At 38.2% G+C, this 23528-nt stretch overlaps 1 protein-coding gene across 1 annotated transcript in view; it reads right to left on the bottom strand.

Annotated features, from left to right (window-relative positions):
• The window catches only part of FGF12 (fibroblast growth factor 12), an 814886-nt gene extending 796217 nt beyond the window's left edge, over positions 1–18669 (bottom strand). Inside the window, exons 1-2 of the mRNA XM_006873146.1 lie at positions 18597–18669; positions 18294–18436 (exon numbers count right to left, since the gene is read on the bottom strand). Of these exons, the coding sequence (XP_006873208.1) occupies positions 18294–18306 (13 nt within the window). The 5' untranslated portion in view covers positions 18307–18436; positions 18597–18669. The remainder of the gene's footprint in view (positions 1–18293; positions 18437–18596) is intronic.
• Between the last annotated feature and the right edge of the window lie 4859 nt (positions 18670–23528).

The raw sequence follows: 23528 nt of genomic DNA, 5'->3' as shown, positions 1-23528 counted from the left end.
CTACTATATCCTGTGACCTACCCTACCTGCTTCATGAGGGCAGGGATTTTGCCTTGTCACTACTACACTCAGCACCTAGAACAATATCTGAAATAGAAAGGATTTGGTAGATAAGTGAATGTACCAATCAAATAATCTTTTCCTAGTTACTACATGTAATGTCCGACCTCCTACCTTTGCCTTTACTGTTCCATCAACATGGAACTCTTTTCTACTGCTTCAGATCTGTTTCTTCTACAAGGTGATATGAACATTGTCTCTTCCTGAGTACTGCCCTTTCTCTGGGTTTCCACAGATTTCATCCAATAGTATAGGGTAATAGTGTAATATTGTTGTTTTTGTTAAGTACCAAGTTGGTTCCGACCCATAGCTACCCTGTATAGGACTTCCAAGGAGCAGCTGGTGAGTTTGAACCACTCACTTGTGGTTCAAACCAATTTAGCAGTCTAGTACATTAACCCACAGCGCTACACCAGGACGCTAGTGTAATAGTATAGAGTATAAACCTTGTCTTATTTATCAGTGTCTTGTCTATAACACCTAGTCAGAGCTATTCACACAGAAATAAGATGGGAAAAGTAAATTTAAAATTTCACCTAAATGTTCATGTGTATTGCCAGCTATCAGTTAGTTCTTCCTCGGTTACTGTTGTGTCCATTTTTGAAGCTAGTCTGTAAGATTCTTAAGGTCAGAAACTACCATTTTGCATTTATATTACCAAAGATAAATAATATGCATGGATAAGTGTCCAAAAGCAGACCCTCATGTTAATCAACTAGCAACTGTGGTTTTGAATCATGCTAAGGTAATTATTTAAATGTGATCTTAGTTAATCTCTTTTAGGCTATAGAATTACTTCATGAGAATGCTACCTCATTTTTTATTTCAGCACTCCTGACAAATCAGCAATTTATAGCTCTATTTCTAGATATAGCACTCAACAACAAGAGAAATACAGATCAAGCTGTCCAGACCAATGGTTCGCAAAGTATGTTCCCTAGACTAGCATGACCAGCATCACATAGGAACTTGCTAAAAATGCAAATTCTTAGGTCTAGAAACAGAGACTATGGAGCAGAGCCCAGCAATCTGTTTTAATAAGTCCTCACCCTGGTAGAATAGTGGGTTACACATTAGGCTGCAAACCAAAAGGTCAGCAGCTCAAATCCACTAGCAGTTATATGGGAGAAAGATGAGGCTTTCTGCTCCGGTAAAGATTTACAGCCTCAGAAACCCTATATGGAACTGACTCAACAGCACACCACCATCATGTTATAATGACACTCGCTCATTATAACAAGTTTTAAACCCTAGCCAGGGGCAATTGAACCGAAAGTCATCCCTGCTATTTTGACATGCACAATGGGACTATTTTCTGCTACTAACCAATAAGCACTGGGCTGCTAACTGCAAGCATGGCAGTCCAAACCCACAAGCCACTCCATGGGCAAAAGACAAGGCTTTCTGTTCCTGTAAGGATTTACAGCTTCGTAAACCCTATAGTTGTTGAGTACCATCTAGTTGGTTCTGACTCATAGTGACCCTGTATAGGGTTTCTGAGAAGTAGCTGGTGGATTTGAACCACAGACCTTGTACAGGGTTGCTATGAGTTGGAGTGGACTTAATGCCAATTAGAGGGATGACAAGAGTCAAGTTTTCTGTTCTAGGAAACTGCATTTCATTTTAGGTCAGATGAGAGGGGAAAATTGGTAAAACTGTGATGTTTTTAAAAAAATCAGTAAATTAGCCAATTAATTCTACTTTTTAACTTTTATAGCATAATTTGAACATGTATGTTTTTAAAAGTATGGCTTTAAACCATATACCTCAGCTCCAGGGGGGAAATGGGTGACCTTGAACCAGGCAAGAGTAGGAGGAAACTGATGAACCAGCAAAGATCAGCAATCTGAAGAAGGAACATAAACAATTCTAGACTAACAACAGCTGGTGTCAAAGTAGGGGAAGGAGAAATGATAAGGGAATGGAGGAATATGGTGTTAAGATTAAAAAACAGTCAGTGGCTTCCAACATCAGTGGACTCTATCAAGAAGGCTCACATATGGTGGTCTCAAGGATACTAGAAGTGGTCTATTGCTGTATGCATAGAAAACAACATGGAAATTAGACATTCAAGATGAGAATCCAGCCCCTTACAAAAATAAAGGGGCTCTACTGTTAGCCACAAGGCTGGTAGTTCAAACCTACCAGCCACTCCTCATAAACTCTTCACAGGGTCGCTATGAGTCAGAACTGACTTGACAGCATTTAACAACATCAATAGTAAATCTAAATAGCATCTAATTAATGTTAACAATAGTAATAATAACTATTTATTTATGGATCATCTTTCTTATACCTGGTATTTTATACATATTTTCCTGATTTGTTATATTAATATTGAAATTGAAAGAGAGTTATAGTAAAAAGGAAGAAACAAAGACACAAAAATATAGTTTGCCTAAGTTACAAGATTTGCAAACGTGTGTCTGAATTTAAGTTGCTGTGGTGCTGTAGGATAAAGCACTGGACTACAAGGTTGTTTTGAACCACAAGGTCAGTGGTTCAAATTCATCAGTCACTCCTTGGAAACCCTATCTGGGTCACTATGAGTAAGAATCAGCTTGATGGTGCTTTTCTAGTTGTGTGTCTGATTTTGACTCTTATCACTGTTGAACCAAGGCAACCCTGGTGTTATAAATGGTTGACATTCAACTACTAGCCTAATTATTGGCAGTTCAAACCTACCCAGCAGTTTTGTAGAAGGCCTAGTGATCTGCTTCTGTAGAGATTACAGCCAACAACAAACTCTATAGAGCAGTTCTACTCTGTAACACATGGAATTGTCATGAATCTTCATCATTTTGGCAGCAACAGATTTTTGGTTTTGTTTTTTTATCAGTCTTCCATAGAAATGGGCTTCCGTTATAAGCAGGATAACTAATCAAGGTAAGAGTTATATAAGGAAGCTGCAGCTAGGTGCTAACGGAAGACCCAGGGGTTGGAAGCTAACCCAAGGCACACCCACCTAGTAGCAGGAAGGAGCCCAGAGTCAATTCAAGTTTCACTAAGTGTGACTCATTGATCCAGGGCTTGGAAAAGCCTGGGCCTGCACAGGTCAGGCATCCTGCAGATTAATAAACCAGTATGTGCACAGTTGGACTAAGTTTTCAGTAACAGAAGGAGGTTGACTGAGCTGACTACAGCCATATATGCCTTAGGTGTTCAGTAGTGGTTACCCTCAGCCAGTTTCCTACTAGCGGACTCTGTGACATGGAGCAAGGTACTTAATGTCTCTATCTCTGGGTTTTCCAATCTCTAAAATAGCAATAACCTTTTAGAGTGGTTACAAGGATTAAATGAGTGAATTGGCCGTCATGGTTGTGATGTGCGGTGGAGTCGGTTCCAACTCATAACCAACCCTTTACAGGGTTTTCAAGGCTGTTCATCTTTACGGGAGTAAAAAACCTCATCTTTCTCCCGCAAATGAGTGAATACTCATAAATACATAAAAAGCACAATGCTTCTTACATAGTGAACACTACATAAGCATTATTTCAAAAGACTGTTATGTCCTGAAATGTACTTTCAGTGTCTTACATGAATAAAATATGAAAGCATGAAGAGATTTGCTTGAGTGAAGATCTGTTTAACAGTATGTAACTAAACCCAAAACTTAAGTTACCTGTTGTTATTGTTTTTGTTAAGTGCTGTCGAGTCAGTTCCAACTCATACTGACCCTATATAGGGTTTCTGAGGAGCAGCTGGTGGGTTTGAACTGACAACCTTGTAGTTTAAACTGACCTTGTGGTCCAGTACATTATCCTGCAGTGCCTTATTATTATACTTTATCAAAAAATTTCTAATAAAACATAGACAAAAGATTTGAAAAAGGAAAAATGTCCACTCATAATACAATCATCATTATCTAAATGATGCACTTTTAGCATATCACTGTTTACTCCTTGTTCATGGATTTATATATTTTACATTATTCTAATCAGCTTATATATTTACATTGCTCTTCCTTATAATTGCCATCATAGCACAAATATTTCTGATTATAACTCATGTTAATGGTTGTAAAATGTTCCCTCTTGCCACTACCCAGTGTTCTTTGTATAATCAGTTTATTAACCATTTAACTCTAAGACTTTGAATAACTGATCTGTAAGCAAAAACTTATTCTATTTAAAATGATCAATAGCCAATCAAATACCCAAAAAGGTTTTTATTGGCTTTTAAATTGTTTGAAGAAGACAATGAAGACTAAGAGCATTTCTTTTTGAAGACTATATTACTAATGATTGAGAACCAAAATAACTAAATACATTAAACCTTCTTCCTCTGAAGTCAGTACTTTGGACTACTTGGCATTGTTCTTTGTCATTTCTTCTTTTTAGAGGGGGGATGCTTGTCAGAGCTAGACTAGAGGAAGAAACCAATATCACAAAATCAACTTCACGTGTAACTGATGTATATATAAAAAAACTAATCTTACTTGTAAAGAAGGCATATGAAAGGATGAAAAAAAGTATGTTTTTAAAAAATCATAATGTACAATCTGCTGAAGAAAAATGCCACTGAGTTATCCAAAGAGATAGCAGGCATCAAGCAACCAACTATAAATCTTTAAACAGAACACGTCCACTGAAGCCCCAATATAAATGTCACAAATGCTGGGTTTTAGGATCTCAGAGATGAAAAGAGACTTGCCTCTAATCCACCCTTACTTCACAGATAGATAACAAGGAGGTTTGAACCCACCCAGAGGTTCCTCAGAAGACAGACCTAGTGATGTGCTTCCAAGAGGTCACAGTCTTGAAAACCCTACAGAACAGTTCTACTCTGCACACACGGGGTTGCCATGAGTCAGAATCAACTTAAGGGTAGCTAACAAAACAACACATGTGGTCACAATCATGCCAACTACAAATTACAGACAAATCATTGTTTTCACCCATCCATAGTTCTTTCTTAATAGGAATTAGTCAATTTCTCTACCCAGTTATAGGATATTCCCAGAAACTTTAATCACATCATAACACAAACAGCGAGCTCAGACCTATAGTTGTAGTTATTGTTGTTGTTAAGTGCCATCAAATCAGTTCCTACTCATAGCTACTCTGTGTGTAGGGTTTTCAAGAAGCAGCTAGTGAGCTTGAACTACTCACTGACCTTGTGGTTCAAACTGACCTTGCAGTCCAGTGCATTAACCACACCACACCAGGTCCTTGAAAACTGATGTGGTAATTGTAACCACACTGTTGTCTATAGAAATCAAACTGAAAGTGATCAAGTAAAGAAAAAAGTCAAATTCAAAAAGCAATGTGTTTGTAACAAGAATAGAAATCAATAGACAAATAGGCTTTTTAAATAATGATTTTGGACACAGAAATTCAAAAAGGAAACAAAAAAGATTTTCCCCAAGTTTCTTCCATAGAATTAAAAAAGGACCAAAACATGAACCCATGTTTTCTAACAACATAACTGTTCATTTTATTTCATCCGAACTACGCACTATGTTTATTCTAAAGCTCAGTATATCTCCCAATTAAAGAGATATATACAGTACACACACCCAGTTTGCTTTAGAGCATCTAAACATACAGTAGGTACTAAAGAAATATTGCTTGTTGTTGTTAAGTGCCGTTGAGTCGGTTTCGACCCATAGCGACCCTGAACAGGGTTTCCGAGGCTGTAAATCTTTACGGGAGCAGATCGCCTCATCTTTCTCCCGCGGAGCGGCTGGTAGTTTCGAACTGCAGACCTTGCAGTTCGCAGCCTGATTTGTAACCACTACGCTACCAGAGCTCAATAAACCAATCATCTTTTTTTTTTTTAATTGCTTAATCCTACCAGTATATACAGTACACATACCCAGTTTGCTTTAGAGCATCTAAACATACAGTAGGTACTAAAGAAATATTGCTTAGTGGGTCAATAAACCAATCTTTTTTTTAAAAAATTGCTACTGTTAAAATTAGTCAATGGTATTGTTTTATTCTGTTTCACCTCAGCATTACAGAAGGTTTTGTTACATTTGCATCATTAATTTTCTTTTTATTCTGATACTCATGCAAATCCATACATAAAAAAGTTCCCATACCATCTGATTTTTAGTTATTTGTAATCTTGCAAATAAAGCACAATTTACATTGCAGGCTTTCTCCCTTATATCCCAGGAGAGAGAAAGAAGTGAACCAAATTCAATTTTAAATAGTGCTTGAAATGTTTAAAATATTCTGAAATGAAGGAAGAGACATTGGAGAAACTGCTTAAATAATCTTATTTGAAACTCTCCAGATTTTAACAATCAGAATGATCATGCAATAAATCTGTGTGTAATTATTTTATTTGTAGAGCATCAAAACACAATTTACTATTTGAATGAAATTAAGGGCAAAGACACTCCCATATTTTTGAAGCCAAAAACATGTCTAGAGTCTCAGTTTCCAAATAACTGAAAAGCAGTTTCCCAATTTGCCTCATGTTGGAAGTTGGATTAACTTGTGTAAATGTTTTTGGCATTTGAGGATCTGAAAATCACCTGGTTGTTCCACACAGGTGACAGCAGTGGGTTGGATGGGGCAGGGAAAGATGCATCCCATCATTGGCAGGCTGGCGTTCCTGACTCCTCCTGCCTGCTTGTTAACAGAATCTTGGGTGTGCTTAGTTATCTTCTTGAATGGCCTCAGAAAGCTCCAGGATTTCTTCTTCTGTAATCTAGTTCCTTTGGGTTGTTTCCAAGGCTAATGGCCAGTCCACAAATAGGAGAGAAATAAAAAGCTAACCACAGAATAGCAGCTTCCTTTAATTCTCTTACAGAGTCTAAAGTCCCACGTTCAATTATCTGCACTCACTGAATCACTGAGGTCGGGATTTGTTTAATGGAAAAAGTCAGGCAGAGTATATGCTAAAGAAAAAGAAAAGGTCTGCGGAGAGGCAACAGGTTCTCTGGGATTTCTGCCAAGGTACCATCAGTGATGTTGCAGCAGCTAAAACCCATGGTATTCTTAGATGGGAATCCCATGTTCCCAAAGACAAGGAGACAAAGATCGCTTCAAAAAGCAATGGAGAGAGAAGAGTACATTAAAATTAGATCTATAAAGATGAATCCTGGGAAATGTCCCACCATGTTTTTCAAGCAAGGATGCTAATAAGAAGGTAAGAATGAAGATGCTGAGGAAATGACAAATCTTCCTAGCACAGGGCACTCATCATCAAGTTTACACATCTTTTTTCTATCTCAAAGGAGCCCTGATAATGTGATAGATTATGAGCTGGGCTGCTAATAACAAAGTCAGTAGTTCAAATCTACCAGTCATTCTACAGAAGTTAAGATGAGACTTTCTATTACTGTAAAGGTTTAAAATCTCAGAAACCCTACACAGGTTGGCTATGGGTCTAAACTGACTCCACGGCACTTAACAACAAACATTTTCTATCCCAAGCCTGTAGAATAGAGATTTCTCTTCTACATATCCACTCCATTTTAACACAGAAGAGAGTTATAATAAAAGACAAGGTTTAGGCAATAAGGATCCTTACAGTGTTTCTGACACACAGGACCCTATTGTAGCTTCACAACAATCACTCTATTTATCTATTGAATTATAATTGGGTGTCCTCATCCCAATCACCTGAGGTGCTTCTCAAACATCTGTGTACCACTCACTATGGGATGTCTAGTGATTCTGATGTGTACCTTTGATTAAGAATCACTGGTCATGACCAAAATTTACATAATCAATATTTTTATACCATCCAAGGAGTCCTCGTGTTGCACTGTAGGAAAAGCACTGGAAGGCTAACTGCAAGGCTAATGGTTCAAACCCATCAGTTGTTATTCAGAAACCCTGAACAGGGTTGCTATGAGTGGAAAATGACTGGATGGCACTTAACAACAACATGATGTAATATTTGACCCAGTGTATTGCCATCTCTAAGTTCACCAGATTTTATGTAATTGCCTCCTGGTATTATATAAAACATATATATATATGTTGTGGGTTAAAGCACAGAGCTGCAAAGAGAGTTTGAACCACAAGGTCAGCAGTTCAAGCTCACCAGTCACTCCTTGAAAATCCTATACAGGGTCTCTATGGGTCAGAACCTACTCGACAACACTTAATAACAACAACAACAACACAAACTCCTAGCAACAGAGTAATTTAGGCATTATATTAGTTACTGTCAAAAATGTAGAATAAATAAATATATTTTGTTGAATTTATACCTTTGTGAGAGTCAACAAGTTGTAAAACAATAAAAATGATAAAAGAACAATTCCAATTCCTGTCCTTCAGGACCTCCCAGTCTAGTGGAAAAGACATACACGACAAATAATGAAGAAAGACTATGATTCTAAAGAACTCTAAATACTTTACTGGTAGATTTTAATTTTATTATCATGATGTTATGGTATGAGGTTTGGGGAGAGTATAATTATTTCTAATTTGTAGAGAAGCAAAGGTAAAATGAGTTATCTAAGTCGCTTGGTCTTTCTGGGTCTCTGTTTCCTTATATATAAAATAAGGTTAAGTAATCTAATCACAGGATTTCAAGGAAGATGACTTATGTTAAAAGCCCTTTGCAAAAGTACAAAGCATCTTAATATGTGACAAATTAGAAAACCCAATATTTCAAAGTTATTGGTCACTTAGACACAAAATGCTATATAGGCAACCCCTGACTTAGGGCAGGTTCTCGTTCCTTTGACTCTACCATAATTTAGCTGTGACATGAGTCAAAGAACTCATTTTATTTTCAGTGCTCATTATTGCCTTTTATCATCATCTTTATAAATCATAACACTGAACATTAGCGAGTAAACATCTGAAAATGCTAACATCAGCAAATTATGAGCTGTAAGGAATCCTGCTGTGGTACTGTCAGATAAGCACTGGCCCTCAAGGTCGGTTTGAACTGCAAGGTTGGCAGTTCAGACATACCAGCTGTTCCTCAGAAACCCTATATAGGGTTGCTATGAGTCAGAACTGAATCAACAGCACAAAACAACAATAACATTGTATGTAGTACATATGACTAAGGATAAGGTGTACAAAAACAAAACAAAGCTGAGGGCTGTGAGTGTGTTTGCCCTAACTTGAATGAATACATTGTAAGTCAGGAACTTGCTGTGCCTAATAGGTTCAGCACTCTGAGAGTCAGTACTTCAGAAACTTAAAGACATAGGAGGGAGGAAAAGAATAAGGAAATGACAGGAGATAAGTTCATGGGCACAACAGACTTGTTAATGATGCTAACAAGTCTCAGAATAACCAGCTAAGTCAGACAATGGGTTAGTAGTAGGTAGCGAGGCAGTTGGAATAGCTTTGAGAGCACATGCAACTTGAGTTCAAATGTTCTCCCACACAATGATTTTGTTAAAAGATAAGGTAAATAAAAGGCAAGCATTATTGCAATAGAATGTTAAGTGCCTGTATGGAGGTCATTAATCACTGCAAGACTTGATATTCTAGTCTCCTGGGTAACCTATTAGAGCTCTGAAAATAAATGGAGAGGAGACATATAATGTTCAAACACAGACAACTCTTGAGAAAGCATCTATTCTGTTCCTGCATCCCCAGACTGTGAGTACCTAAAGGACAGGTCAATGGGTTATGTATAGCTGTATCCCCACCTATATCAAGGTGCCTGGAACAATGTGCCATCTCAAATACTTTAAGCTACAAACAAACTCCAACCTTCAAATTTTAGAATCTTGATTTGTTCTATGTTACACTTAGCGTAGTGGTTACGAATCGGGCTGCTAATCTCACAGTCAGCAGTTCGAAATTATCAGCTGCTCCACAGGAGAAAGATGAAGCGTTCTGCTCCAGTAAAGATTTACAGCCTCGGAAACCCTGTACAGGGTTGCTATGAGTCAGAACTGACTCCACGGCATGTAACAACAACAACACCATTAGAGCTGGGGAAAGAACCTGGATCTCTTATGTTCAATGCCTATATTCAATTACATTACTTTTACTGCCTTATATTTTATTTATCCCACCAAAATGGCCTTACTGTTTTTGTTTTGTTTAAGCACAAAGTAGCTTTTCTTAAGATCATATTCTAGTTCTGCTAAACTGGTGACTACATAGATGATTCCTTTCTTCCCAGCAGGGGGAATCATCCTGGTTTCCAATAAATGTTTGTCACATACCTTCAATATTGGTCGATGCCCTGGTTGACCTCTGAGGGCTTGTGTGAAACTCAGAACAGGGAGTTGAACCTTCATTGGGAATGCATGTGCAGATTTCTATAGACAAACGAGTGAATTTTCTTCCTTCTAAGTTCCTAAATCAAACTTCTTTCACTGCTCCTAAGTTACCGTCTCCTAGATACATGAACATTGCATGATAAACTAATGAAGGCAATTCAATTCAGCATTTACAACATGAATCTCTACTATGTAAATGAATAAAATATAAGGCATAAATGGGATAAATAAAATATAAGACAATAAAAATAATGGAACAGACTAGAAGATTCAGGTTCCTCCCCCAACTCTAGTGGTATAATGTTGAACAAATCAAGATTATAAGTATTAAAGGTTGGAGTTCATTTTAGTTTAAAATATTTGAGATGGCAAATTGTTCCAGGACCCTTGATACAAGTATACAGATATAAGTAGCCCATTGACCTGTCGTCTGGGTGCTCACGATCTAGGAATAGAGGAACAGGTTAGATGCTTTCTCAAAAGCTGTTTTGAACATTCTATGTCTCTTCTTTAAGTAGGTATGTTGGTGGTTACAGGAATGTTTGAGACTCAGGTTAGGTCCATAAATTGGTCAATGTATTAGTACATACAGGACAGTGAAATCTTTCAGATGAGGGATTCTATTTTAGTTTTCTTTTACATTCTCAAAACTAAGCACACTGGGAACATAGCAGATGTTCAGTAAAAAATGTATCTAAATTAAGAATTTTTTTTACCATAACCAACTCATTAGAAATATATTTTTTCAATAAAATACATGACAACTATACATGTGGACTTTGTCAGATGCAGTACACAGGAATCAAATCAATTATATCTGTGAAAAGAAATGATGCGAAAGCGCAACATCATTAGTCACAAGGCCAGGGGTCTAGAACAAACCCTCAATTGTTCATATGCAAATTCAAATTGAAGCTGAATGCAATAAAAACAAATCCACAAGAGCCAAAGTACAACCTTAAGTACACTGTTGTTAAGTGCCAAAGAGTTGATTCCAACTCACAGTGACCCTGTATAGAGTTTATAATATTGTAAGCTTTTTTCAGGAGCCAAAAGCCTCATCTTATGATGAGCAACTGGGCTTGAACTGTTGACCTTGTGAATTGAGTTCAGTGTTTATATTTTGGAGCCATCAGGCTCCCAAATCCTGAGTACAACCTACCTGAATTTAGAGACCAACTCAAGAACAGATTTGGCACATTGAACACTAATGGCTAGATACCAGTTGTGAGATGACACCAAGGACATTAGAAATAAAGAAAGAAAAATGTCATTTAAAAGACAAAAAAGAAAGAAAAGACCAAATGGATGTCAGAAGAGATACTAAAATTGCCTTTTGAACATAGAATAGCTAAAGCGAATAGAAGAAATCATTAAGTAAAAGAAATGAACAGAAGATTTTTTAGTGGCTCAAAAGGCAAAATAAAGTATTATTAGGAAATATGCAGAAGCCTGGAGTTAGAAAACCAGAAAGGAAGAACACATTCAGCATTTCTCAAGCTGAAAACACTTCAGAAAAATTTACGCTTCGAGTTGCAATATTGAAGAATTCTATGAACAAAAGATTGAATTATGCAGGAACCATCAAAAAAAGGAAGGAATGCACAGTTACTGTACGAAAAAGAGCTGATTGGTGTTTATCCATTGCAGGAGATAGCATATGATCAGGATTGAAGGATTAAGTCCAAGCTGCACCAAAGACACTGGTGAAAAACAAGGCTCCAGGAATTGATAAAATACCAACAGAGATATTTCAATAAGCAATTGCAATGCAGGAAATGCTCACTTGTCTATGCCAAGAAGTTTGGAAGACAACTCCCTGGCAAACCAATCTGAATAGACCCTTCTTGTTGTTGTTGTTAAGTGCCATTGAGCCAATTCTGACCCATAGTGACCCTGCATAGGATTTCCAAGGACTGGCTGGTGAGCTTGAACCAACAACCCTGCAGATCAAACTGACTTTGCAGGAATAGAACCTTACTTATGCCCATTTCAAATAAAGGTGATTCAACACAATGTTGACATTAGTAAGTTTACATTCTTTCCCTATAATAATTCAATATGTATGAGTGAACAAATAATCTAAGAAGCTAACTACTATATATGAAGAAGAACTGGGGCTTCAAGATTGAAGACTCATTAACAACCTGGGATATGCATATGACACAATGATGCTTGCTAAAAGTTAAGAGAACTTGAAGAACTTCTTGACGGAGATCAAGTTTTAGAATCTTCAGTATGGATTACACCTCAACACAAACAAAACTAAAATCCTCACAAATGGACCAATAAGCAGCAATTGAAGTTGCCAAGTGTTTCATTTCTCTTGGATCCACAATCAACACCCATGGAAGCAGCAGTCAAGAAATCAAATGACATATTGCTTTTGTTGTTGTTAGTGTCATCGAATCAGTTCCGAACCATACTGACCCTGTACAAGGTTTCTGAGGAGTGGCTGGTAAGCTTGAACCACGGACCCTGCAGTTCATATTATTTTGCTGTTTGGTGCATTAACCCACAGTGCCGCACCAGGACTCCAAATGACATAGAGCATTGGGCAAATCTGCTGTAAAGTGAAAAATAAATCCACTGCCATCGGGTCAATTCAGACTCAGTGATCCTATAAAGGATATAGGGTTTCCAAGACTGCAAATTTTTATAGGAGCAGACAGCCTCATCTTTCTCCTATGGAGAGGCTGGTGGGTTTGAAATGCCAACCTTGTAATTATCAGTCTAGTTCTTATTCTACAGTATCACCAGGAATCAACAGTCAAGAAATCAAAAGATAAAACGTTGGGCAAATCTGCCTTAAAAGAACTCTCTAACACAGGGTCGACAGGGAGAGGGAACTTAGACAATGGCTACCAAAAATGGGGGCACTACAAAGGCAAGAAGTGACTGGCTTACAGGCTTTCAAAAGGGAACCTAGCTCCACAGGATACAGGGAAAGGTAGAACCTCCACGGAATTGTTTCCAATCTGTCTGGATGGGGTTAATAAAAGGTGACGGGAAAGGACTCCAGTGGTTCAATAGGGAATGATTGCTATCAGGTCTGACAGTGAGTGTTGAAAGGGAAATGTAAATGCTTGGTAACAAAAGGAGGGGAGTGGCTGATTTTGCAGTTCAGGATCGGAGATCCTAGGAAACATCTAGGGAGAAAAGCGAAGTGTGAGACCGTGTCCGGAAAGGCAGTGACACTAGGGATGGAGACAGAGGCAATGACGTAGACAGAAGGAACAGCTGGGGACTTTGGACTCAGTGAGGTGGGGTAGGAGGGTGTTTGATGATGCATGCAGGAAATTGTGATCATTGCAATGAAACAAAGTACAATAGGATGAATGTAAAGATAATGTTCACCCATGTAAACTAACACATAATTCACAATAAAAACTTAAAAAAAAAAAAAAAAAGACTTCTCTAAAGTGTTTAAAAACAAACTCAGAGATGTTACTAAGGTACTCTGGACCCAAGCCATTGTATTTTCAATCACCTCATATGCATGTGAAAACTGGACAATGAATAAGGAAAACCAAAGGAGAATTGATGTCTTTGAATTATGCTGTAAGCAAAGAATATTGAATTTAGCATGTACTGCCAGAAAAATAGACAAATCTATCTTAAAAGAAGTACAATCAGAATGCCCTGTAGTAGTGAGGATGGTGAGACTTGATTTAACATAGTTTGGACATGCTAAGAGGAGGGACCAATCCCTGTAGAAAGAAATCAAGTTTGGTACAGCACAGGGTCAGCAAACTTGTGGAAGACCCTCAATGAAAGGGATTGAACCAGTGGCTGTATCAATGGGTTGAAACACAGCAACAATTGTGAGTATAGTGCAGGACTGGGTAGTGTTTCATTCTATTTGGTCACTATGAGTTGGAACAGATTCTACAGCACATAACAGCAACAAAAAAGAGCACAAAAATTACAATGCCAATTAAAATAAATACTGTATGTAAGGAACAAAAATTCATGACTTTGGTTATATAAAGAATGCCCCTCACAAATCAAATAGAAGTTGGGGGGTCAGAGGAGATTCTATGGAGCAAGAGGTATGTCCAATAAATTTCAAGGGAGTGGAGAAGAGAAATAACAGAACAAGGCAGATGAACTGCATTCCCTTAGTAAAGTGCCTAGGTTTCAACCTCTAACACCATCAGTACACTATAGTGGATCCATTACAGGGTGTTTTCATGTACTCAATGTGAACCTAGAGAGTAAATATTGACGATGAAGAAGAGAGTATTAAAAAGTGAGTCAAAGTTGTGATCTAACAATGAGGCTGCCTATTTCTTTTCCATTTCATATTTGTTCTTTCCAAAAGCAACCAGAAGACCTTGAAAGTCATCCTAGAAACCTCCTGATTAGGTGGATAATATAAACTCTTCTTTATTGAGGTGGCTAAAGCACCAGCAGTTACCTAGGATTTAGGTTATTGTTGCTGTTAAGTGCCATTGAGTTGATTTAAACTCATAGTGACCCTGGAGAGGATTTCTGAGGAGTGGCTGGTGGGTTTGAACTGCCGATCTTGTGGTTGGTAGTCCTGTGCGTATCCTACGGTGCTACACCAGTGCTCTAAAATTTAGATTAGTGTGTCTGAAACTTTAATGTATATACAAATCACAAGTCAATCTAGTTATAATTCAGATTTTAATTTAGTAAATACAGGCTAGGGGCTAAGACTCTGCATTTCTAACAAGTTCCCAGATAATAGTAAACCTGCTGGTCATAACTGGGGAAGTTTTATATCCATACCTGTGCTTGACTCCCACACACTACAGAACCAATTAAACCAAAATTCCTATCAGTGTGGCCCAAACATCTTTATTTTGTAGATATCCACTAGTGGAGTCCTGGTGTGGTGCTGTAGGACAAGCACTGGACTGCTAACTGAAAGGACGGTGGTTCAAACCCAACAGCAGCTCCTTGGAAATCCTATATAAGGGCTTTATGAGTTAGAACCAACTCAACAGCATGTAACAATACTAGTGTTTCTAACTAGTGTTCAACCAGCCTGAAGTGAGACTCTACAGAGACAAAGATGTTACGCAGGGAGGAGGAACCTGTTTCTTCAGTCTGAATCAATGCTTCTCAAGCTTTAATGTACATACAAATTCCCTGGGGATCTTGTTTAACATCAGATACTGATTTAGTAGTCCTGGAATAGAGTCTTGCAGTTCTAAAAAAACTGGTGTGCAAACCATATTTTGATTATTAAGAATCTAAATCAGGTGTTCCCAAGCATTGCTACCTATTAGGGTCACCTGCACCTGCCTTCCACCCACAACATTCTGATTTAATTGGCTTGGAATTTGACCCTGACACTAGGAAGTTAGAAAGCATGCCAGGTGATTCAAATGTGTAGCCAAGCTCTACATGCCAAATTTAAGAACATCAAGTTCTTGGGACCCACAAGTCATCAATTCTGTACAATTGTTCAGACTGTGCACCCATCCAAATATTTAAGGCAACATAAGCTACCATGATACATAAAGATCACCTAAATTAGCTTGTGAATTGATTACTGAGCCAACTGACTTGTTTTCCTCTCCTCCATACTTTGAATGACAAATGATGAAAAGTAAAAAGGAAGAAGAAGAAAAACCCATATTGATTCTATTTGTAAATAACTGAAGTTCAACTCTCTGGAGACTCTGAACAAGTGTTCCAAGAATTTCAAATTCTGGAAGTAATGTAAAGGTTGCCAAATATTGGAGACAGGATTCAAGATTTGATTGGCCATTGCATTTTTTTTTTTTTCTGGGAATGAGAATTCATGACCACTCAACTCAATAAGTAATATGACTAATTTGAGATTTGAATCTCCTTAAAAGAGTTTCTAATCGAAGACAAATTAATTATAAGCACTTATTTTTTAGAATGTCTTCCTAGAATTAGATTTTAATCTGTTGGGGTAAGAAGTTTGTGCATACATTAGTGAGAATGGAGCACTTCTCTGAATATACTCTTTTCTGATAATAAAAATTTCATGGCAGCTTTCATTTTTAGCTGGGGTATTTGCATCAAATTAGAAAGTGAGAGTATTGTGTAAATAATTAGACATTCTTCGTGTGATCTGTAGTTGGCTAACTCAGTTTCATAAAGGTAGTCCAGGAACTAACACACATATGGATGTTTATCATATCCTTCATGAAAGGAAATTATGGAACCTCTGCAAAATTATCCTGATATTGACAATTGGCAAATTTCTTGATTGTCTTTCAGTCAGTGCTATGACTCGTGCCTTTATCTTTATGGTCTAGATCAGAATAGAACTTATGGCCTGATTTTTCTCAAACATACTTCTGAGAGTCTTTCTTCCATCTGAACTCCTAACACTGACGATTATCAATCCGAGATATAAACCACCTGGAACTTTGAGTGACATGTAGCATATGTTAGGAGCATAAAGGAAAATAAGAGACTCTTCCTCTTGTGATGGTCCAGGAAATAGTGTATAAATTCAAGGCAAAAATATTAATAAAAACTCTAGGCAAATAGTCAAGTTTAATAACCAATTTGTGAGTGTAATCTAAGCACACACACATACACACAAAAAACTACTTTGTAGTAAAATGAGAGTCTCTCTGTTGTTCCAGGCCTTGTGTTCTAGAGACTTAATTATTATTAACCAAATATTACAGACCTCTATGAATACAGAAAGACTGACTTCACATTTTAAAATGGATTCTACAATAGAGCTATTAAGCATGTCTCATGTATATTTATAGACATGGATTCTCCCATATATGTACATCGTAGTCAGACATGGAATTACCCACTAACACATAAAAATATTTTGTTTAAACTGAAAAATTATCAGCTATTCTAAATCCATGTTGATTCAGTTCTTTTCATACTATAAATGCTTGCCTAGTTTCAAATACTTTAAATCTACTGATTAAAGATTTTATTGAACATATACCTACTATCTTTCAACACTTCAGTTTAATTAATAAGCCCAGAAATAGGTAACCCATCACCACTCCTTGATCCTAAGCACATTACCACAGTGACTGACATTCCCAGTTTAAAAATAAAACCTTGTTTCAAATATAGCTTCCCGAGTTCTGAGTAATGCTTATAGTTTCATAAAAGTTGACATCATTTTTTTTCTGGTTTCACCAGAATTAAATACATTGAATATTCCTACTGGATATCTGACCACATCACTCAAGATTCTTGCAACCTAGTGGGCGTTTTAAGAAGAAAGAAGAGGAGGAGCTCAGAGAGACCTGCATGGATGGGGTTAAATCCAAAGGATATCCAGTCGTAAATGAATAACTATTTTGGTTTTGTGCTTCAAATATGCCATCAGAAGTTGATTTTTACAGTTCACTTACCATTTAGCATTTGTACAGTATGGAGATTTGTTGTGTGGAGACTATTAATATATGTATGTCCAGAACTAAGTAAATGCATCATACTTGGGAATCAAGCAGTACTCTGATACACTGTTCTTCTTAGAGGTCAGTTCTAACGCACACTGTTTCAAATAGACCCAATTTTCCTGCTGAGATATATTCAAAATACAATTTTGTGTGTGTGTGACCAAATACAAATAGGATTTGGTCATACACACACAGAAATACCATCTTCATGGGAAAACGATGGATAAATCCAAACATTTCTTTTAGCAATGCATTATTGGATATCAAATACAAACGTGCCTGTCAGCAAACCTGAAGCAAATGAAACAGATTTATTGAGCCCATAGTTGGACAGACAAGAAATTGCTTTGCCAACACATCTCTCCTCCTTCACCATCTAAAGATCTCCCCTACCTCAAAAAAAAAACCCCCAAACCCCCCCCCCCCCCAAAAAACCAACCAACTCATCACACTTCACTACGCAACTGATGGAGTATTAAACACTGTCTTCCAAGCTGTGGGAGTTAAAAAGAAGTCGCCTTCCTACCACACTTCCCTAGTGCTGCAACGGACATAGCATCTCCTCCTATCGACCTAGTCTAATGCTCGCTCACCAAGCACTGCAGTCCCCTCGCTGAGGACTGCCCTGGCCACACGCACATGCAGCGGGAAGTCCCCCAATGAGGACAGTCACATACCTTTGCTCTCCATTTCAGTCCCTTTCGAGTGCTGGGAAGTTCAATGGAAGTTGGCCGGAAGATGGGGGCCCGCTTCAGATTCCCAAATCCGGGAAGCCAATCTGATGATTTCGCCCGTACTTCCTTCCTTCCTCTCAGGCTTCCTGAAAGATGGGATTTCTTAAACCTTGAGCTGCAATCAGCCACCAAAGGACACTAAGCAGTAGCAGTAGGTTGCCTCTACAGCGGATAGGTTGCGACGCTCATCTGCTATAGAAATGCATACACGGTACCCGCTCAGATTTTTATTTATTTATATTTTACCTGGGTCTGGCAGCTGCGAGCAGGAGCTGTCCTCCGAGCGTGGTGCTGCAGGTGTAGTGACAGATCATCCCACTTTGCTCTCTGGATGTACAGATTTGCATGAGCACTTGCACGCATGCGCAGGGCGTCCTCCCGTCCCTTTTCACCGCCTCCTGCTCCCCCGCCCCTCTTCGCTTCTCTTCCCCAATACGGTCCTCAGTTATCCCAGCTGAGGAGCTGTAGCGTTCGGTCACAGGGAAGCGTTGCTAAAAATAAACGCCGGACCGGATTTTCCTCTGCAAACTACAAAATGGATTGGATTGGGACTGAGCATCAGTTACAATTTGATTTTTCAGGATGGATTACGGAAGCCTTAGAGGAGAATAGGGTCTCCGAGTTGGGGATGGTTTTATTCCTGAGGCAAAAGAGAGGAAGCGAAGGAGGAGAAATAAGATTCAGATTTAACGTTCACAATTTGAAGTTCTCTTCCCAGTTACTGCTTCCCTTCCTATCCCCTATCCCCACTGTCTTCATGGTTCTCCTTGCTTGTTGTTTTTGTTGGTTTTCCCCAGAGAAGTAGGGAACCCCCCTGGAACTATAGGTTAACATATGTTAACCTTAACATTCTCTGCTTCTTTACTACTTAGATTCCATCATTTCCTTTGCTTTCTCCCACTCAGAACTGTTCCAAGAGCAGGCTCCAAGGCTTCTAAACTTTTCCAGACAGTTATACTGAAGGCATTTTTAAATCCATTTTTTAAAAATTGTGGTAAATATATAGGTAACAATATATTTGCCGTTTCAAGGAGTTTAGCAGTAACATTAAATATGTTCGTCATGTTGTTCAACTATCACCAGAAACTGTACACAGAGGAGATTACGAGGTACCCTCTTTAGATTCTTGCCAAAGGTCTGCTAAGAAGCAGTGTGCCCAAAAGTGGGGAGACACCTTGATAATCAGTACTTTAAAGTGAAATGCATAACTATTTCTATGAAGGTGGAAAAGAGGAGTGTTTTTCTTGTATTAGGCTGTGGAGACTGCACAAAGCAAAAAATTGACTGATGTCATACTCATTTTGAAATTATGTTTTTAAACAGTCCACACTATAGTTGGTTAATCTGCAAAATATTTAATCTGAAAAAATTGCAATGGATTTACCATCTTCTTTTTTTTTTTAAACAATCCAAATTCTCCAAATAGGTATGAAAACAAATAAAAGTTTTAGAACTCTTATCTAGACTGGCTAAGTAAAGAGATGAGCAAATCAATCACATGCTCTAGGTTACCAAAAGATTCCTGTACACTGGACATTTTATCTCATTTTTCAAAACATTTAATTACAATAAAATATACTCCCAACAAAAAACCTGAGGCTGACTATAATTTAATCTTCTTTTGGTGAGTCAGAAGGCATCCTGGGATTTTCCAAGGCCTTAAGGCCATGATTGCATGTATTAGTCATGATGGTTCATCCAGATGTAGACATTTATTAGTGGAGGACTCCCAGTGATGAACGATTGTAGCTTGGAAAAGCTTGTATCCATTCTGCATGAGGGAACTGAACTATGGGATTACAGAGGCCACAAACGAGAGTATACTAATTTTTAGGCTGTCCAATTATTGCATGCCCAAATAAATATTTGGAGGCATCACAAAGTTTAGGATTTCTTTTCATTGTTGTAGGCTAAGGGTGGAAATAGGATTGGTTTTAAGAACAATAGCTTATTTCATTGACATAAGAAATTCCTGCTTCTAATAATGCACCCAACTCTCTTTTAAAAATGACAAAGCACTGGACCTCAAGGTCAGTTTGAACCTCAAGGTCAGCAGTTCAAACCCACCAGTCACTCCTCGGAAACCCTATATAGGGTCGCTATGAGTTGGAATCAACTGGATGGCAATTAACAACAACAACAGCATCCAAACTTAATATTAATTATTTTACTCATAAGGAAGTAAGAACACGGAGGGTATTTGACCTGCTAAGTCACGATTGCTACTGAGTGAATTACTCACAGCAACCCTATTAGTCAGATTGGAAATTCTCCAAAGGATTTTTGGATATAACCTTAAGGGAAGCAGATCCCAGGCCTTTCTTCATTGGCATTCATGGGTAGGTTCTGATTGCAAGTCAAAAAGTCACATGCTGTTGTTAAGTGCTGTCAAGTTGGTTCTGATGCTAAGCGATCTGGTGGGTTTGAAGCACCGACTTTGGATGCAAACAGATGTTGTGGTCCAGTGTTTTATCCTACAGTGCCACACCAGGTCTCCAAAAAGTCACACATAGAAGCAGAATCAGGCTCAGAGCCCAACAGCTCTGTCTTGTTGTTATTGTTGTTGTTAAGTGCCATCAAGTCAGTTCCAACCCATAGCGACCCTGTATAGAGTTCTCCAGGAACAGCTGGTAAGCTTTAACCTCCATCTTTGCAGTTCAAACAACTTTGCAGTCTGGCAAATTAACCGATAGCCCACAGCAACACATCAGGACTCATGGGGTCTGTCTTGTTGTTAGATGCCATCGAGTCAGTAATGACTCACAGTGACCTTATGCACAGCAGAACAAAACACTGTCGAATCCTGGGCCAACCTCACTATCTTTGCCACACTTGAGCCCATTGATGCTGCCATTTTGCCAATCCATCTCGCTGGGGGTCTTCCTCTTTTCCTCTGACCCTCAACCTTACCAAACATGATATCCTTCTCCAGCCACTGGCCCCTCCTGACAATATGTCCAAAGTATGAGCGACCAAGTTTGGCCATCTTGGCCTCCAAGGAGCACTCTGGCTGCACTTCTTTCAACATAGATCTATTGGTTCTTTTGGCAGCCCATGGCACTTTCAATATTCTCCTCCAACACCATAATTCAAATGCATCAATTCTTCTACAGTCTTCCTTATTCACTGTCCAGCTTTCCCATGCATATGAGGTTATTGAAAATACCATAGCTTGGGTCAGGTGCACCTTAGTCTTCAAGCTGACATCTTTGCTCTTCCACACTTTAAAAAGGTCTTATGCAGCAGATTTGCCCAATGAAAAATGTCGTTTGATTTCTTGACTGCTGCTTCCATGAGTGTTGATAGTTCATCCAAAAAGAATGAAGTCCTTGACAATGTCAATTTTTTCTTCACTGATAAAAATGTTGTTTATTGGTCCAGTGGTGAGGATTTTTGTTTTCTTTCCATTGAGATGCAATCCATACTGAAGGCTGTGCTCTTTGATCTTCATCAGTAAATATTTTAAGTCTTCTTCACTTTCAGCAAGCAAGGTTGTATCATATGCATATTGCAGTTTGTTAATGAGTCTTCCTCTAATCTTGATGCCACGTTTTCTTCATAGAACCCAGTTTCTCAGATTATTTGCTCAGCATACAGGTTGAATAAGTATGGTGAAAGAATACAACCCTGTAGCACACTGATTGGTGGGGCCTGTCTACTCCATGATAATTTCTACATATCACCCCACCCCACCGCCATTATCTACAGTGTAAAGAACATAGAGAGTCTCTTTGTTGATGAAGTTTTATTATTTTGTTCATAATTTTAAAACATAGATGCATTATTAAGTAGAAAATAAGTCAAATTTAAGGGACAGTCTTTTGTTGTCTGACATTCCAGACTTTTCCTTGATCTGAAGCCATCCTACCTTTCAAGTCTTCTCCAAACGTAACTCCTAATTAATAGTGACCATTATCTAAAGCATCAAGATTTGTCTTTTCTTGCCTTGCTCAATCCCACCTAGCAGTTCCCCAGAGGAAATACCTGTTAATCTGCTTCCATAAAGATTACTGTAACATACGAGTTCATCATGATTCAGAATTGACTTGACAGCACCCAACAACAACAACAACTTATATAATTATCCTTGGAATATCTTCACTTCAAGACCCAATTAAAATCTCATCTCCCTGCAATAGTCTTCCTGGAGTCTCTCAATCTTAAAATGTTCTCTATCACCAGTTATTCCATATATTTCTTTGGCTCTTTTTTAAATCACGTATCATTCCCTATCTTGTATCATAGTTACTTACCCACATATCTTATCCGTGTATCCACACTTACAAAAAAAGAAAAGGACTCCTGATTTTTCTTTGTAGTCTACACAGTGTCTTGAAAGCACAGAAAATAATAATAAATGGTTAATGAATGAGTAATGTTTAACATAGTTTTTTTGTGCTTTAATATATGTCATTGATTACCTACAGGAGTGATACTAAATAATGTCAAAAATAACATTGAGATAACACTATTAAGGAGTCCTGGGGTGGCATTATAGCACTGGACTGCTGACTTTAAGGTCAGTTTAAACATCAAAGTCAGTGGTTCAAACCCACCAACCACTCCTCAGAAACCCTGTACAGGATCACTATGAATCGGAATTGACTCAATGGCACTTAACAACAACACTATTAAGAGCTTACTATGTGCCAGGGACTATTACAAGAACTGCAAATCTTTTGGTTAATTTCATCATCCTAAAAATTTGTGCAATTAGTATCATTATTATCTCTATTATAAAGATGAGCAAGCTGTGAAACAGAAAATTAATAAAATATGATCTCTGTCCTATGGAAGCATAAAGCTCATTAAAGATGATGTTGTTTTTGGTGTTAAGTTGAGTCAATTTGAGTTTCGAATCATAGTGGCTATAAGGTTTCCAGGACTGTAAATATTTTCAGCAACAGAAACCCTCATCTTTCTCCGATGGAACAGCTGATGGCCTTGAACTGTTGACCTTGTGGTTCACAGTCTAGTGTCTATCTTACAGAGCTATCATGTTGTTGTTGTTAGTGCCCTCGAGTTGGTTCCAAGTCATAGCAACCCTGTATAGGGTTTCTAAGAAGTGGCTGGTGAGCTTGAACCACCAACCTTTCAGTTCAAACTGATCTTGCAGTCTAGTGCATTAACCTACAGAGCCACACCAAGACAGAGTCACCATACTCTCCTATTAAAGTG

This window comes from Chrysochloris asiatica, unplaced genomic scaffold (genome assembly GCF_000296735.1).
Source record: "Chrysochloris asiatica unplaced genomic scaffold, ChrAsi1.0 scaffold00224, whole genome shotgun sequence".
Classification (NCBI taxonomy): Eukaryota; Metazoa; Chordata; class Mammalia; order Afrosoricida; family Chrysochloridae; genus Chrysochloris; species Chrysochloris asiatica.
The sequence above is the reverse complement of the archived record's forward strand: the minus strand, read 5'-3'. Positions and strand labels throughout refer to the sequence as shown.